At 30.4% G+C, this 20,285-nt stretch overlaps 1 protein-coding gene across 3 annotated transcripts in view; it reads left to right on the forward strand.

The window, feature by feature from the left end:
- The window catches only part of LOC148234374 (uncharacterized), a 50,547-nt gene that overhangs the window by 9,481 nt on the left and 20,781 nt on the right, over positions 1 to 20,285 (forward strand). For 2 of the 3 annotated variants that reach the window (XM_088187782.1, XM_088187783.1), the window contains exon 2: positions 1,736 to 2,220. In XM_088187782.1, the coding sequence (XP_088043908.1) occupies positions 1,742 to 2,220 (479 nt within the window). In that variant the 5' untranslated portion in view covers positions 1,736 to 1,741. Of the gene's footprint in view, positions 1 to 1,735; positions 2,221 to 5,833; positions 6,243 to 20,285 lie in introns of those variants that run through there. The other variant, XM_088187784.1, reaches the window with a different exon arrangement.

Raw genomic sequence — 20,285 nt, forward strand, 5'->3', positions numbered from 1 at the left:
ATTGGGAAGGTCTCCGGCGAATCAGCACCATGCATAGATCAGTCCACCAATTGTTGCGCTTGTATATTCGACCAAAGAAATATGAAATATTATTCTGGGCCTGATTTTATTTTGAAGGGTTGCGAAGTCAGTCACGCTGCTCCTCTTAAACGTACTTTTGATCTAATTCTCAAGATATCGTCATTTCCTGATCTATGTATATACACAAAAGACACCCATATTCATAAAAAAGAGTGACAAATTGTATATAAAAAACTATAGACTATGTCAAAACTATGTCAGCCCCTGCTAAATTCTTTGAAATAATTATTCATAGATATGACTTTAAGTTTTGTTGGACCAACAGCATTGGTTTCCACTGTTACTAACCTTCTGTCTTTCGCCAAAACGGTGACAAAATCTCTCAATGTGGGAATTCAAGTAGACGTCGTATATACAGATTTTGAGAAGGCCTTCGACAAGGTTTGTCATGGGTTATTATTAAAAAAATTGTCGAATTAACTCGGTCATTCTCGAGTTATTTAAGCGATCGTAGACAGGCGGCCGATTGTCGAAAGAATATTTCACCCCTTCGGGGGTTCTTTAAGGATCCGACCTGAACCCTCTGCTCTTTATATTATTTAATAATGACATAAATACGGCAGTTACAAATTCAATTTTTCTTCTGTACGCAGATGATTTAAAATTGTATAAATGCATTCGATCTGTTGAGGACTCCTTTACAGACTCTCTTTGGAGATGTGTCTGCTCTTTAGTAACAAAATGTCATACTTTGTCATTTTCTCTATCCTGTTCATCGTCAGCTTATTCCTACGATCTCGGTGGGAACATTTTGACTAGAGAAACTTCCACTAAAGATCTCGGAATCACAATCTCAGAGTCAGTTATTTGTTTTCTATATGCATTAATTTGTAGTATTATTGAATCTAGATATATAATTTGGAATCCCTGAATAACCAAATATTCTCTTTTAATGGAAAAGATTCGAAAAAGGTTTTTAAGATAAAAGAACATTTGGTTATTATCCGTTCTAATATCCCAGCACCTTTCTTTTAGGAGCGTTAGGAAAGTTGTATGTCGCTAAGCGTTTCTTCAAATTACTGAAGGGTGTTGTCGGCAATTGCCGACTCGCTTGTGGCCATGGTCATCCGGCTCCTTAATACGCTGGCATTACACATTGACATGTTTAATGATAGCTACGAGGAGCTGGTCCAGTTAGGTTACGATGGTCTTTATTTAATCTAAATAAATAAATAAATGTCCACGCCTTGAAAGAGTTACATTTCACATTTCGAATGTCAAATAATCCAAGGGTTGAATCTCAATGATATTTTTTTCTGTCGCCCGATGGCGTATTGTTTGCGTAGACCATCATGCACAAAAGTGTATGGATACTCTGTATTTACGAGGGTAATAATGATGTGCTTTGACACATTGTTTATGCGTTCTTTTATGTCCAAAAGGATTATTTTTCCTCTGGAGTTGGTGGGGTTTACCGTAGTGTCTGTTCAGTTATTTATATTACACAATTGTTAAATTATCGTTTGGTTAACATTGGCATTAACTGCACAGGTGTACGAAGACTCTCCACAGTACAAATAAATTGATTTTGAAATACGACCTGACTAGTAGATATTGAGTAGATAACATTGGTCGCTTAAACTCTCGGTAGATAGGGACAGATGTATTATATAATGATAATATCATGCCTAACCTATGTTTTCTCCTTTAATAGTTAACAATGGAAGATGCGGAGATGTCGGAGGAGAATTCTACACTAATATCCTCGGTGACCAATGTGATAGTGAAAGCTTCGCCGGTCATCCAAAGCGCGCCTAGTCAGCGATCAGAGTCCGAGAGCGTGCTGGTAATATCCGCCAGGAAAGTGTCGGAAGCCACTAACGCTCAAGCTTCGCCGGTGATAGTCAAGAACACCAATCCTTCCGTGCTTCAATCCAACGCTTTTGTGATCACTTCCGGAGTGATCAGGTCGACCAAATCCGAAGAGTATAGACTTAGCATCAACCAGACGAGCAGCCTCCCTTCTACCTCATCCAGCACCAGCAACGAAGATCCGGACACTGAGCTCGACAACCATGGGACGAACTCGCCTTACGACGATTCCATTGACGCGGAGCAGAGCCAAACGTCCCCAAGGTCGTCTCCTTATTCCAGAACTGAGACTCCTGACAGTGGGAGGACATCCGTCACTCAAAAGAGGTGAGCTTTTTTTTTAATCGCGATAGATTTTTTTTAACCAATTGTCGGATAGTGTTAATGTCGAAAAATAATATTCAAATTTTCTTATAAACGTAAATTTTAATCTAATTTATTCTTCAAATATTAAAATATGTATGATATAAAAAATGTTTATTTTTATTTTACGACGGTAATAAGAGATCTGCATTGTCTGCTATATATTCAACATAATGTTAAATGTTGGTGTATTAATATATATTCATATTATTTGATAAAATTCCAAGAAGGTTTTTCTATTATCATTTCGAGCTTTTTGAATACGTGTAAATATATAATACGACGAATATTCAGAAAGCGAACACAAGGTTAATAAAAATGAAAGCGAATTTTTTTTAACTCGGTTATTAACATTGAAATTTTTACTAGGATTTAGACAGATTTTACTTGTTCTTCATAAATCAGTTTCTGAAATAAATTAAAAAAAGAGAGCGGGTAATAAAAAATATGTTGTATATGAAGATGCATACAATTATAATAATAATTATAATTTATCTAGTGTGCAAATAAGCGTTCTGCTAAATCTCCTATATACTTAATATTTTTATTTCTTATTACAAATCTCACCATCATGAATTGATAAGTTCTCCTAACGCGTAATAATAGTCGTTATACAATAAATAAGTATACAATTAAATATTTAAAAAAACATTAATGGTGCACACCTAAAATAGATGTGCGCCACCCCACATATATTTTCCAGCTCCTCATAGCCATCGCCAAGACATCCTTGTGTTTGACAAGCTTCTTAAAAAGTAGGATATATCATACTTACATACTGGTCGTGATGGTCAAGAATTAAGGACGCGATCGTGTTTTTTTAGGGCACTCTATAACTCGCAGCCGAAAGTCGCCGAGCATTGCCGGGTTTGCCGGGTTGTCGACACCGCCCCATAGCAACTTTAAAAAGTGTTTTATTGTGTAGACGCTTCGCAAAGAATGCAATGAATTGTATCTTAATGTTAATGAAAACTATATAAAATATATCGGATTGAAATACTGGTATTTCGGTACGGAAGTATTACGAGCATTTTTTTGTTACAAACAAAATCCTCTTCAAGAATCTTCACCTACCTAAAAATATCGTCACCGACAGGTTAAATATACCAAAAATACAAACAAATATTTTTAGGGTTCAATTTTTGAAAATAATGTGCTGTCTTAGAAATTAAATAAAAAAACATAATTTTTATAATTAATATTATGTGACCTATGTAGTTTTGCATCCATCTGAAACCGCTCTGTGCCTAATTATTTTATTGAACTATTGCTCGAGTTTTTTTATAGTCTAAATAATATTTATAGTACAAAACTGCTTTGATTTTTTTTAAAGCGGCATCGGATATTTATCTTCTATACCATAAACATTCGTCCTTATAAAACATTACAAAAAATACTGAATTAAAAATAATTTCAATATTCAAGTTAGGATCTGCATCCACTATGGACCAGAAATTAAAATTATCAATTCGATGGGACAACTGATCTTTCAGCTTTCGTTTAAATCCCTATTTATTCTTCTGGCGCACGTCTTATGTGGCCAAGGACGGAGAATATCTCGGTAACCTCGGAAATTGACCGAGGTTACCGATAACGGGAGGTAAAGTGGGGGTAATTCAGTCGACTTGGCCAGCTTCGAGCGCTACCGAACATTGTCGGCAAACGGACCGAAGTCAAAGAAACCGAAGTCAGAGCTACTCTTTCGAGCGCGAGCGGTGAGAACTTCCCCTTTCGCTCTCTCGCGTGTTAAGTGATGAAAGTGAGAGAGATAATGATATGTTTTTTTGCAAACTGAGATAGAACGAGTAGCTCGGTTCAATTTCAGTATGCGCGTAGGCGTCCTATGGTTAACACGCACATCGAGCGCTGCATTGTGATCACGTGGTCAAGTTATAATACCACATGCTTATCGGGGAACTTTTGCTGACATCTTTGAATATTTTAGCGCACCAAAAGGGATTAATTATATTTTTAATAGTATATTCTTCTAACAGATATCGTTAATATATTTTTTTTCATATAAAATTAAATAATTAAAAATAATTAGTGGTACTTGATTTTGTTAAAAAAATCGTTTCGAATATCCTAGATCGGTTTATATAACTAAATGTCACACCATAACGAATTCTTATTCAAGAATCGATGGCGACAAATCTTAGGATAATCACAGATGTAATGTATGTATTCTGAAGTATCATTTTTATGCCTTATGGCATTTTGCAAAAGCCGACAAAGATTTTGCGTAAATTGAATATTTACGACCGAAAAGTTTTCACTGATATTATATTGGTGAGTGCCCACACAAACTTAATAAAATGACAATTTAAAAATTGTGATTATTTGGTACATTTTTCGATCGCGCGCAAATATGCCATCTGTACGTGACAGAAGCCGCCGTCCAGACGTCATTCACGGCCGCCGTCCGGACGGCATATGTAATTCATTGACTTCAGTTGTAACTTCGGTTCGGACAACTTCCAAAGAGTGTAATGCAGGCATAATATTTGATTGAGAACCTTACTTCGATTCTAACATACAATTAAATCGATTCGTTGAGAGTTATTCATGGGGTCTTCAATGTTCTGACCAATACTCGCTCAACTTATAAGATGTTTCTAAAGTAAATAATTTATTTACTATTCATATTTATAACATGATCGTCCTATATTTTAATTCTGAATGCTTTATATTTTTATTCTGAACGTATGCTAACCAAACCAAACCATTTGCTATTTATTCTGACCCAGTATAATATACTTATGACCAGGCTGTTAATAAAATTCTCACTGACCGAGATTTGATTTGTATTCTGATCCAAAGTTGATTTAAATTTTACCATTTAATCTGTTGCTCTATGAAATTTATTAAAAACGTATATGTTATACATACACATTTTGAAAGCTTTTATACAATTTTAAGTCATCTGCATTTAAAATAAAATTGGAATATGTAACTGTTTATGTCATCATTTAGTAACGAAAAGAGCAAAGGGCCCAGGTTGGAACCCTGGAGAACTTCCCATCTATCAAAAGATCAAGGGTAATCGTGCCAGATCATCTAAGCAACCGAATTTTCTTATTATTAAAACATGATACATTTTGTCGAAGGCTTTTTCAAAATCAGTATTTACGACGTCTATTTTTGTTCCCGCATCAAAAGATTTCATCACTGTTTTGATGAATGATTAGTGAGCGTGGAACGTGCGGGATAAAAATCATACTTTAGGTCCAACAAAAGTGATTGAAGACGTAACTATAGATAATTATTTTGAATAATTTAGATTTACGAAAAGAATGACGCGATTGAGCTGAAGGCGAAAAATTTTCTTCGATAATAGAAATATTGCGTAAAATCCTTTGCCGTTTGCAATCGACAATGCAAAAAGTTATTCAATAAAAATATTTTTAATTAAATGCGTATTATGGATATGTCCGGAGGAGACTAAAGACGAGGAGACTCCCCGAGTAGACGCTTTTCCCGAGTGACGTATTTTGCGTCCTCGTGTGCCACTTGTTGTCTCACCGCTGCCTATCTCAATCGGCTCTAGCCGTCCGCAGTCAGTTCGCGTTAAGCCCTCGAAGCGAGAGCCCGACGCGAAGTCGATCCGCGACGAGTCCGACCACGTGCCGAAAAGCCCGGGACGACAGACAGCCCAGAAATAAATTGACTAGAATGGCACTAGTTGCGAATTGATTCTCTACCATAGCAATGAATAACCAGAAACAACAGCAGCAACAACACTCTTATCAACAGCAACAACACCAACAACAACAAGAAGAACAAGAACAACAACACCCCGTACCCGCTGAGCAGTACTACGATCATCAACAGTTGTGTGAATCCGCTTCATATCAACCTGAGTATCAGCAACAAGAGAAGTACCATTGTAGCGAGTATCAACCGTATCATCCGGGGTATGAGCAGTACGACTACTCCAAGTTTCAAGACCATTGCGCAGAGATGCAACGTTCAACAGAGGTGTCTAGGTATGTAGTTCATCATCGAAATATAAATAAAATTATATACTTTTGTAATTAAAGATATTTTACGGATTTATCCATAGTACACTTTATACATACAATTTAGTCATAGGCTATACAACGCTCTTATTAATCACAGTACAGTAAGCTTATTCTTTCTATCATTTTTATTGCCGATGTTTCGACCTCCAATGTTAGGGTCATCATCTTGATCTTATCTACTCTGACGCAGATTTTTTATCTTCATCGTTGCAATTCAATCTTATGACTAGATAGAATTGAATCAAAGTCAAGGATTCGCATTGACAACGATTCAGTTAAAAAATGTTCCGCACAAATATACATTGCTTTATAGAGAGAGATATGCCCTTTGTAACAGCAACGATTCAATTAATTACGTATCAAACAGTAGTCAGTGATTGTAATTATTGTGATAACATTATCATATTAAATGTGAATAGTGTTTTTTTTCAAATTTATTTACACAAATTAATTGCGTAACACTTTAATTCATAACAATCAACTTAAGTAATTTTCTTTTATTGACATCCAATATTAGTCTATATTATACGCAAGCATGAAATATGTTGAAAAACGGTGATTTTTTTTCATTACTGATTTATGCCGAATACAAATTAGTTTCTATACTCTGTTCTTAAAATATTATATAAAAAGCATTCTAACGAGGCAAAACTGGTCGCAAATATCAAAATTACGAAATTAATGATTTAGTGAATCTGAATAGCTTAGTATATAAAAGTATCATAACTAATATTTACTCTCCTATTTATTTTTAATAGTCGCATTATATTTAGTAATTAACCAATTTACTGATTTATGTCAAAAAGAAATAGATTTCTATCCTCCGTTCTTAAAATATTATCTAAAAGCATTTTAACTAGGAAAAACAGATCTTAAATAGTACAATTGCGAAATTAATGATTTTGTATAATGATTTATATAAAAGTATCATAACTTTTATTTGCTTCAATAATCGTTCTGGAAATTTCTTATTTAGCAATTAATAAAATTATTGATTTATGTACAATACAAATTGATTTCAATCCTCCGTTCTTAAAATTGTATCTAAAAGCACTATAACTAAGTAAAACAATTCTTAAATAATACATTTGCGAGATTAATGATTTTGTGAAACTGAACAGCCCAGTATATAAAAATATCACGATTTTTTTCTTGTGATTTTTTTTATTAATCATGCTTATTAATTCACTGATTCATTTCGGATACAAATTGATTTCGATCCTCCGTTCTTAAAATATAATACTAAAAGCATTATAACTAAGCAAAACAGATCTTAAATATCACAAATGCGAGATTAATGACTTTGTGAATCATCCTTAGCTTAGTATATAAAAATATCAAATAAAAATATTTTCTTGTTTTTATTGTGATTTATTTTTATTAATTACACTATGAAATTATATTTATTAATACACTGATTTGTGTCACATTAAAATTGATTTCTATCCTCCATTATTAAAATATTATCTAAAAGCATCATAACTAGGCAAAACAGATCTTAAATACTACAATTGCGAGAATAATGATTTTTTAAAACTGAACAGCTTAGTAACGATTTATATAAATGTATCATAACTTTTATTTGATTTTTTTCAATAATCGTACTAAAAATTTCCTATTTAGCAATTAATCAAATTATTGATTTATGTAAAATACAAATTGATTTCGATCCTCCGTTCTTAAAATATTATTTAAAAGCATTTAACTAAGCAAAACACTTATTAAATAATACAAGTGCGAGATTAAAGATTTTGTGACACTGAATCATTATTTACACTAAGAAATTATATACATCAATTCACTGATTTATGTCGAAAACAAATTGCTTTCCATCCTCCGTTCTTAAAATATTATCTTATACCATCCTAGTTACGCAAATCAGATCGCTAATATCACAATTGCGAGATTAATAACTGTAATATTGAACACCTTATCGATTGCTTCAGTATTGAAATCTGTTATACTTAAAATGAAAACGAAAGATCTAGCCCAATATTTCTTTACAATTCATTCTACATGGCAATATTTTTATTAACTTTCCAATTACACCTTTTAGCTTATCTCTCATTTAAATAGATGGATTGTAAATGAGGACTGTGTTGTTATTTTTAAATAATCATGATAATTTTTGCTACACGGCAACATAAAAGTTGTAAACTTATATAATTTTAAGTATATATTATAATATAATAGATGCTGTCTTTATAGCTTCATTGAATAGATTTTATGATGGGATAAAATTTATCTTACCATAAAGTCTATTCAAATAAGCGTTCTGTTTTTTATCGATAAGTAATATCGCATCAAGTTTCAGTATATAAATGTTTAAGGCATATTTTATGCGACCCTAATGTTTATATTATTAATTTTTAAATTAAGTTACAAAGTATGTATGTACATAAATTCACACATGAGAATAAATAGGTTTGTAGAGTACTTCAAAAAAAAAATTAAAAAATATATATATTGTAAAAATTGTAAGTCAATATTTACAAATAATTTATATTCTGTTCGTCACATCTGGAATATCACTTACTTGTAGGTACATACATATATGACTAGTGCTAAAGATTCCTTTAAAAGGAACGATGACTTATTGATTATTTTATGTTGATGAAACATAATATGTGTCATATTTCTTCATTAATTTGTGCTCATATTAAGAGCTTTTATAAATTTCAATTATAATATAAGACAAATAATAATTACATGTTACACAACGGTTGCTTTTATTATGTCCTAAAGGGCTTATAATAATTAGATTTCATTATATGCCACCGAAAATGTTTGATACCAATTCGGAATCATTTGGTACAGTTTAAAACAGTCTGTTTCTGTTTAGTGAAAATATTCATAATTTCTTAAAATATGCAATAATTATAAATATTCAGTTGAGACATGACACATGTTAGCCTAATGCGTTACAGCGGTGTTAACTCAAATCTAGCTCGATTTATTTTATTTATTTATCACAATATTCTCGTCAGATTAGGAAAATCTAGGAAAACATTATCTGCGATGTTCGATCGGAAGTTAAATTATAAATTAATCACCAATTCTGATCTCTCAGACACGATAGAAATTTAAAGACACTAGGTTCGAAATGGTAGTCAAACCCAGTTCTACCAGGACTTATATCACTGGTCAATCGTGCTGAACGGATAAGTGACAAATTAATAATTTAAGTTTTCTAAGCATTCTTTAATAAACATGTGTTCTTATACAATATTTTATGTGCAGAGATTAGAATATTCTGGTATAGATAAACACATCTGTATCTTATCATAAACACATTAGTAATAGTGTTTATTTTATGTAAATAAATAAACAAATAAAGTAGTAAATATTCGTTATTTTTTGTTGTTGTAAATGTTAAAATATTTAACTATAATTGCATTAAGTTAAATTATACAATTGTCGTGTTATATATTTAATATTATATAAAAAATTCAATACCGGTATTCTAGTACTCGATATGATCGAAAACTGTGAGAATATGTTTAATAAATTAATAGCCGCGCCGTTATATAATATATGGAATTTTTATGTGCCATGATAATATTTGCGTAATTCTGAGACGCAAAAATGTCTAAATAATGTTTCTCGGTAACGTTTTAATGAGCAAAGATGATTAAGCGACCATTAATAATATCGATCCATAAGAAAAGAGAGTTTGACGCGCAGTTACGCGTATAAGCGATTTTTTTAATATTAAACGATGAAGTCATAAAATCTGTGCTAAAGGGGATAAGCTTTAAAAATCCGTGATAAAGACCCTCGACTCTTAAATCCAAGATCGACTTTATTTATAAAAGACTTTCGACAAAGTTTGTCATGAAATTCTTATACTCGTCACTCCGATAAATATTTCGATCTTTCTGGATTACTGCAGAAGTCCAATCCTATGCTTTATTTTCTCTTGATCAATGCACACACGTGCGGTAATTGCACACATATTATATATGTTACGAGTAAAGTGTTAAATTTCAATAAAGTATACGATGCCTAGACAAGGTATGCACTAACTAACCTAGGTAGTGCATGCATCGTGTATGCTTTACCTAGTGAGTGTGTTAACGCTCCGACGTAAATTAGTAGAATCGTCAACGTCACCTTCTTATATAAAATATACAAAATAATTTATTGCTAAATATTTTCTCAATTATTAGATGCATTTTTCTATTTATCTTGGTCTATGAATTCCATGTGGGTTTTAGAATCTATGGTGATTTTACAGAACAGCTTTTTTATTTGTTATTGAATAAAGTTATCGCGATCTTTTTTTTTGGTAAATAAATATAAGATAGACTAGAAATCAGGAAATATTATATGTATTTTGAAAATGTGTATGTTTCAATTATTTATGATAGTGATGTTCAGCATCATTCGGTAAATCTTTGCTTTAATGCGACAAGTTAATCACTAAGGTTGTAGAGCCAATTAAAAAAATAGCGTTTCTCAAAACAGTGAATACCCCATGAATATTTTTTTACAACGAATATTGGCAACAACAACAAATGGTTTAAAATACCTATTAAATATATAAATATTAAGCAATATATTTTAGAAAGCTTTGTTTCCAAGCCTGGCGCTAATATAAATAAATAAACGCCTAGACTTGTATATGTATATATATGTTATTATAGTTAGATTTATGTGTTAACGAAGCGCCTCAGATTTGTAAGAAAAATATGAAATGTAAAAAAATATTAATAACCATATTCACTGTTGCTATGTATCCGCAAAATTTTTATTATTCAGAATCGTGGAGAAATTTTCAATAGAATACAACTTTCCGTGTGTATGTGTGTGGCACAGCGGTTTACATTTTCATTATTATTTCCCAGTATAATATTTCAATTTGTCTACTTATCAAATTGCTTTTTAGTGCGACAGATTCTTTATTCCTATAAACATTGCACAATAGTTAAATGAAACTAAGGAAAATATTATTGAAATAGCAGTTGGAATATTATGTTTACATACTGAACATAACCACATACGTCATGCTAATTATTTTACTTATATATAATCAACATATTTATTTAAACTCGAAAATATTATAATTTTTATTTAAAACTAACTTAAACAATTATAAGTTGTTTCTGTTTCATTGTATAATATTTGAGATTTAATTATTTATTTATTTACATTTTACATAAACATATTTACAATAATAATATTATTTACTAGATTACAATGCGTCAACTGACCGATGAGAACAAATCATTCCATAATTTTTTGGGTAGTTTTACAATAGTTCTGTTTTTACAATTACAATACTGTGGAACGAAAGCACTAATAATTAGGTGACACACAAAAATGAATTTCTTTCAGAATCTCCAGATTGTGTTTAATCCCTTAATTTTTTTCTATGCACGTTCGTCGACGCGACTCATGGGAATCATATCCCAGCATACCATGTAAGAATTTGTGGGAAATAAAAATGGATAATATTTATATTGTAATTTTTAAAATCAAGTCGGTTGCATTATTTGACAATCAGACTAGAAAAGCATGCTCAAATACTGCACACTAAGCGCTTATACAAGACACACTGTGCCCTCCAGCTCCTTAATTGATCTCATTATGTAGTATAATTTAAATAGGACACTCAAATCAGTTACTAATTCTGTGTGATGAAGCATATTGTTATCAAATTCATGTGGTTTTTTAAGGCTTAATGGTAATCTATTTGCGGACGACTTTAAGCATCAAATTAAAGCTTAATCCCAATAGAATATTTCTTAATGAATACTTGGAATTATGAATAACTTTATTATTATCATTAATAAGCAGAAGATATAGTAATGGGCCATGATTTAAACCTTGAAGAATTTCAATTTATGACCTCAAAATCAGTACCAGAAATTTATCTTTTTCAAAAGCTTGCGTATAACTCTTTTATCAAAAGAAGTATACGGAAATATATTTTTATTTATAAAAAAAAAAACAAATAAATAAATTCTCGCGTTAGTCAAAAGGCCGCAGGTTCCATACCCCTAATATAAAGTATGATTCAAAATTTTATGTTAAAACCTAAATCTATTATTTTATTTATAATTATGTCATGACAGATTTTATCAAATACTTTTTTTAAAATCAGTGTAAATTACATCTACCTGTTTGTGTATATCGAGATTTTTTGTCACAAAATTAGATACGAACAAATTGCAACATTTCCTATCGTCTTCAGTGAGTCTCGGTCAGTTGTAATCGCTCTTCGTGTAAATTTTCGTAGAAAACAATATAATTACTAAGCGTTGTAAAAACAAAAATAAATCTTTACTTCAAACTCGTACAACGATATTTCCTCAATTTTAAAGATTATTTAACATTGATCCAATGCCGTTTTTATTATTTTTATTGTTTAATTATAATTCATAAATTTTATATAATATCAATATACGCCTAGAAGAAAATGTGTGTCGTTATGTGGGTATTTTTCTGCAGCCTATTCTTGTTATTATATTATTATTCAAAAGCAATGCGAATTGGGATTTAAAGCAACTTGTTGCATTCGCAATCAATATTGACTGATCCAAATTCCTCAGCAGTGTTATATGGCATCCAAAGATGCGGTATAATTTACATTCAGGGTAATTCACATAATGGGCTATTTTTATAATTTAAATTCTGATCAATCACCTCTAAATAATTTTCTTTAGCTATGTTGCAAAATAAAAATATTCGCATAATAAATATTTATTGCATTTTCGCTAGATGGCATATATGAAATATATTTCCATTGACCCTCATATGGGGCAATAGTAGTAAAAAAGATTTTATCTCACATATCATAAAATGAATTTAATCGACTTATATCGACAAATAAGACATTTTTTAAATAAATAAAACACATATTATTTTAGAAATAATAAGTGTTTTATTATTTATTTAAAAGGCAATGGTTAAAATAAATAAAACATATATGACTATAATAATAAATGTTTTATTACCGATAGAAAACCAGTTTTAATTTTACCAGAGTTTTATTATCGGTGTTAGCAGAAATTTATTTTTTAATAAAAAAGTAAAAGGAACGATAATACAACAATCTTAAAAAAAATACTGCCCTGTGTACTTACACGTACTGTTGCACCTTCCACAAAGAGCGACTAACCTCAGAAATTTAAGAGCATGCGTTAAACAATGTTGTCTGTAGATTTTTAATTTTATGTGTATGCATTTAAATTATAAAGAAACTTTTAAAATATAGATAGGCAGATTTAGATACAAATAAAATTTATGTGATGTAGGTCATCTTGATTACTTGTATTTATATATTTTATGTTATTTGATTGGTCCATAATCTCTGAGTTGTCGGAAAGCAAAACATTTCAATTCGATCTTGTTATTATTATATAAAGATATTGATAAGTATATGTATATATATACTATTTCTATTTGATCGTTTTTAATTTTCTTATTATCATATCAACGTTTTACTGTTATTATTGAACTATTATTGACATATTGACATATGCGATGTTTTAAGGTTATGACTTTCCGTAAGGGTATTTATATACAAATAATCAATTATCTTTATTTTCCACGTTTACATCTAGGAACACTGTTATACAATAATTATATAAATTTACAGAAGCGATGTTTATTTTAATGTTTGTTGGTTACATACTCTTTATTATATTATATTAGAAACATATTTTATCTTTTAGTTATACTCGACAGCGCCATAAATATTTGTTGTAACAATGCCAAGATAATATAACGACAAGACTATCTATGCGTTTCCTCTGCTCACGTGGCAATATTTTCTTACAGTTTATATTGTATGTTATAAACGTCACCATCGGCATCATGAAAGACTATTTTCCAAGTCCGTTGATCTTAGAGATCATCCTTTCACCAATAATAATACTTGAATGATTGTATTTTTGTATTATTATTATTAAATACACATATATATCGTATGAAACATGTGTATCAATATTATACACAATGTACAGAAATTTAATTAAAATTTGTCAAACAATTTTGTAACAACCAACAACGTATGGGTATAATTACTTGTAATTTGTTACAGAGCGTTACATAGATTGTTATGTAATTGAAATGTTCGGAAATATCTTAATTCATATATTTATATAAATTATTTTATATTTATGATATTTTTTTTAATTTTCGAGTAATTATATTTCATTGTTTTTGACGGTATTTAACACTACATATAAATCTAGCTATTGATTTTAATTTTCAAAAAATGTTCTGGATATTAAGATCTTGTTACACATAAGGACGGAATAGCGTAGTCCGTAACGTCTCAGACTATTAACTCTGAGGTTGCGGGTTCGAGCCTCGGCAGCGGCACTCGAATTTTTATTGAAAAAAAAAACGTCGGTATTAGTATCGTTTGATAAATTTAATGTGAACGTTTTTTTTTATATTTTTTGGCTCTGCCTACTGGCCATAATAAATACAAATATGTTGTTGCATCCAATGCGTTGATCTACCCATTATTTAATATTTGGTGTTGTTAAAGCAAATGTTTAGTTCGGCTTAGCGATCGCCGTACTAGTGACCCCTGATCTTGTTCATCATCTCCAAACCTCTAGCACTAAACAAGGCGTAAAAAGTAAAATGTCATTGGCTTCAAAATTTAAAAAATAATAGCGAAGGGCAAAATGGCCTTAAAGGGTTTTTCTAAGAGGGAAAGCATTGAAGCTTGAAGCGCGTTTTATGTACGGATTGATAAAAATTCTTATTATTCGAGAATAAAAGGAGACAGTTTGCTCGCAGGAGGCAATGAAAGCGCTCATAAGAAGTTGTATGAAAGCGTTCATTATGTTTCGTTCTGTTTTCGTTTGGGTGTGTCTTTGAGCATATGGGGTTGCGTAATTCGTTCTAAACTGACAACGTTTATATATTTAAAAAAATAAAAACCATTTCCTCGCAGTACTTTCAATAAAGCTTATGCTTGAAAATTTGTAACAATATAATGGCCCGAGTAACAGATAAAATAATATAAAAATATTTAAGCTACTTAGAAAACTCAATCCTATCAAATAGTGTAGACAAAGTACGCGAGAAAAGGCAACGCAAGCATGCCAGATAAATTCTTTAATGTTTTAAAAGTTAAATGCCACAAAATTCCGCTTGAAATAATAAATAAACATTTAGAGTTGAAAGTATGATATTTCAAAAATAATCCGACAATCGTGGATTTAAATTACTTGACCGAAGTTTTAACAACATAAGATATTATATCTACCCGCGTTTCTAAACTATATTAAAATCTTCAAATCAGAATTTAAACAAAATTGATTCATTGAAAAAAATGTAAGTCAATAATCAAATATCAATATTAATTAATAATAAAGTCTATTTATATATTTACTTTATTAAATAATTTACAGTGTGTCTCTTAGCTAATGTCAAATTAATTTTCCATTACTGACATTCGATATCGTAGTAATATTATATGATAAATCTGTTTTTAGGCTCATGAAGACGCATTGTATTGTTTTTTATACATACGTATATGGCGCTAATATTCGATATGCTACATTAACTAGTAATTACATTAGGCTAATAATAATAGAAGTGAATTAACTTTTACTTTGTTGGCAACGTTACTGATTTTGCTAGGGTGTGTTGTGTCAACTAAATAATTCCTGTGTTAATTCCTGAAAATTCAACAGTCTTTTTAATAGGCATTTAATAATTTTCAATATTAGCACTATTTATTTATAAAACTGCTGTCGGCTATTTATTTTAATTCTACACGCGTATTATTTAATTTCTGTACTTCACTTTTAGTATAATTACTTTCCGAATGTCTCGATTATAAACGATCATATAGTAGCAAAAAAATTATGTAATTCAAGATAAGCGTACATTTTATTTGAATAGAACACAACCTAGTCCAACGTCAGATAAGATTAATAACTATATAGTAATATTCCGCGTATTCGTAACGATGTTACGTTAGGTTAGGTTTTGTGGCAATGAACTTAATTGCCATCATTATTGCCACTGCTATTATCCCATTATTATATTATGCTTATCAAATTATTATCACAGCGGCGCTATTTATTTACGTGTTTATTTTGAATATGTATTGTACCGCTACTGGAAGTATAATTTTAATCCATAGGTGTTCCATAAAGTTACAGGTAAACAAGTTTAAAATAACTTACTTACACGCTGATTCCTTCATCTGTACCGCTACTTTCTTAATATAATTATATAATTTTTAACAGCTAAATAAAAAAAATTGTAATTGCCGAAATTTTAGAAATGACTCATATTTCAGAGTAATATTGTTCAGCTGTGAATTTTCTCAATAATTACTATTGATTTGTTATGTATTTTAAATAAATTATATCCAAAGTAATATATTATTGTAATATTATTTTGAGCATTCCAAATTGTAGTTGCCAATAAAGCCCACGTTAACAGCTACTTGATGTAATAATTATTATTTCAAATTTAAAACATCCCATGACTAATACTTCTTATTGTACAGACTAAATTTAAATACAATAATAGTCAATAGGAAAGTCCACAGCTGCAAAATATTAATACCAAAATGTGAGTAATTTCTGGAATTTTTGCAATTAAAAAGCGTTTTTGCACAATATTATATGTGTCCATCATTAGTTGTTACACCAATGGCTATTAAAGATTACATACAAGATAAAACATAAATTTAGCATAACAAAAAAGGGCATAATCCAGCGTTACATTGATGAAAAAATGACAATTTTTTAAAGTTGATGAGTTCTGCAAATAATATAAAATAATACGTTGGACAAATATCCGAACAACGAATAGTTGACATACAAAGGAATATATTCGGAATTATAATATTCGAATATCGTAAGATTATATACTATTTTTTGAATAAAGATCGTTTTTCTTAACCACTTAAAACTTTTCCATATACCTATAATCTCCAATTTCTCTTACATTGTATATCTGTTTCAAAAGCTCTTGAAATCCAAGTATACAGCTTATAAATATTCTGCATAATTTTAGTTGTTTGATGATTGTTTTATGACATTGTTAATCTATTGCATATCGTCAACCTTTTATTTCCCTAGTATTTTTAATAATAGCTATAAGTGTAATTGTAGCAATCTTTAAATTTTCATACCGAATAATGTAATCTTAGTACTTGTATTTCCTATGTTTATTAAATTAGGTATACATCCAAATTATCAGTACTGGTTCCTATGTTTACTCTACAAATTGTGTTTTTATTTTTTTTAATATACTAAGTCATGTTAAGCTATTCATATTTACCGTTTGCATTATAGCGTTATTTGTTATCTATGATAATACGCGATCCCGCACGTGACAAGTGCATGTGTATCAAACATTTACGATTCGATTGTTCTTGACAAAAAATCAATCTTTCAGCACTATGTTTGATAGTCCCGTAAATCTTACATGATTGGATTCCCTAACCATGGATGAGACAAAGTTTCGTAATAGTGTTTCAAAGTCTTGCTGCAATTAAATCGTTCATGCATCGTATAGTAAAACATTGTCCGAATTGCTCCCTCTCGCTGATAGATTGATGAGGTAAACGTCATTCTTGGTGTGTAGGGCGATCGGATGGAAGCCGGATGTATAATGCCGCGGCCTTGTCTCCCAGAGAACCATTACCCTGGTTACGTGGGGGGTCTGTTTCCAGACGTAGGCGTAGGCCTTACGCAAATTCGGTCGATAATCACCCCGTTTCACCCTCTTTGAATTCTCCCACACACCCGGGACAATCGCTAGAATGGGAAGAGACCCCCGTTTCCCTCTCAGCTGTCCGCAGCCCAGATTACTGACAGGGCTCACTCGTGCCATGTATGTCTCATAAAGCATGCTTCTTGATTACACAAATTGTTATGACATTTATGACAGATTATATTCATAGAAATTTATAAAAACCTAATCTATTACTTCTGATTGCAATATTAATTATTATTATTATCATAATTATTAATTATTTTTTCTGACCTTTGATATGATATGTTTATAAAACTGAGTCATTGACTCAAATTAACAGAATAATATTCTACAAGTCAATGAACTTAGTATATAGTATTATACATACAATGTATGTTCGCTAACTACTTCCTGGTCATATTTTTAGGCGAGGAAACGGGGAATATTATTATTTATGGTATACTATATGAAATAGTATATGAATATTCGTAAAATATTCATTTATACTATCTGAAAAAAAAATTGAGCAACACAAATAGTCGTTTTTCTCTTATTATACCCAAGTGACTAGTGCGGATCCAAAATCCATAGTCCTTTATTTTGGTTCCAAATATGAATCAATTGCATGCTTCTTTTCAACAACAACAAAAAATACGCCTATTGAAGAACGTTAATCGATTGTGTTTATTATGACCGAAATTCGCAGAATATCTTTACTTAACTAAACAGACTGTTGTATAGGTCCACCTTTATTTTCATTTAACGCTCATTTTAAAAATAAATCTGCATCGCATTTTTTTGTGAAGCTATAAATTATTTGTATTTGCAGTTTCAAGATGCAAAGATTTTGTTTCAATCAGTGCAATAATTCAATCAACGATAATTTATTTCTAGTTATTTTATTTATATGCAAATCCGCAAGAAACAAACGCCTTTATGTACTATATCAAATTCGTTCCAAACATAATTAGCTATTGTATTTACAAAAATTTCGATAAAATAATGTCTTTTAAATGTTTCACCAATGTTGCTAAATTTATTCAACCGCCTCTCATCTTAATTCTGGTGGATTTGAAAAAGTCTCAAATAAATTAAGCATTCTTTTTTTGACGCCCTAACTGATCAGTAATTCGCGCGGCACTGTGTTAATTATATTTTATGAAATTCAAAAAGTGATTAATGATTAATTAAAACAATTTTAATTAACCAAAAATTATTTTACATGCAATTTATTGATTTTTTACACCAATTAGTTAAATAAATTAATATTACTTAAAACCGAAAAAAAACATTACGAATATATTTGAACATTACAATGCTTCAACCATTTTTTATTCAATATTCGAATGCTTGAAAACTGCGATTAATTGATAACACTAGTGGATAGGTATAAGAAAATGACTTCGACAAAGGGAATATAAATTTTGCAGACTTTCTATTAACCTAAATTATAATATTACATATTTTTGCTATATTATATAATAAGCTATTAGTACAATTAATTAATAGATAAAATAATACTAATTTTCCACGCCAGCGTCTCTGTAATCGAAACACGTATTTTCGTACCGCCGCTCGTCGTCGTTCAACGACCGGAATATTATTATGTGCGTAGTTGGTTATTTTCTTAGTGGGATTATTTGTAAGTGAAAAAAACATATAATATCACCCCCAATAGTATAGCTGACATAACCGATAATAATAATAAAAATAGTGTTGTCGATTTAACTAATATAGTACACACATGCGTCACGAAAACAATACATAATATTAATAATACACAAAAAATAATTATACGAACCAGACCAGCTCCTCATAGCTGACATTAAATATATCAATGTGCAAAATAGCTCGATTTTATTTTAAATATTCATCACGAGATAATTAAAAATCTTAATTTGTGACGATTGCTCGGAATTATATAATAAATATATCACTTATTAAGATCTCGCATATAACTTCATGTGCGATTCTTTAAATATGTTTTTTTCTGCATGCGAATTGTTATAATATTATAAAAAGCGGATAATTTTATTTTCTCTACGATTCCATGTAGATATAAACCCTCTGAGAAATAATATTATATATAGAATTAAGAATCGGTGCGGCCATTGTTGTATGTGCTTTTCCACTCCAGTATTATCGAAATTCCCGGAATTCTTTTTAGATATGACAAAAGCCTATCTGGAGACAATTCTATACTCAAGAAAAAAAAATTCGGGTAAGAGTCAAGGCTTTCAGCCTAAAAAAATCATTTGAATTCAAAACATTACCTTTCTGGTGGTCATTCAATGTCAGCTAAAAATATTATTTTCCATCTGA

The sequence above is a fragment of the Plectrocnemia conspersa genome, unplaced genomic scaffold, assembly GCF_051122295.1.
Source record: "Plectrocnemia conspersa isolate PC_06_02 unplaced genomic scaffold, ASM5112229v1 ptg000006l, whole genome shotgun sequence".
Classification (NCBI taxonomy): Eukaryota; Metazoa; Arthropoda; class Insecta; order Trichoptera; family Polycentropodidae; genus Plectrocnemia; species Plectrocnemia conspersa.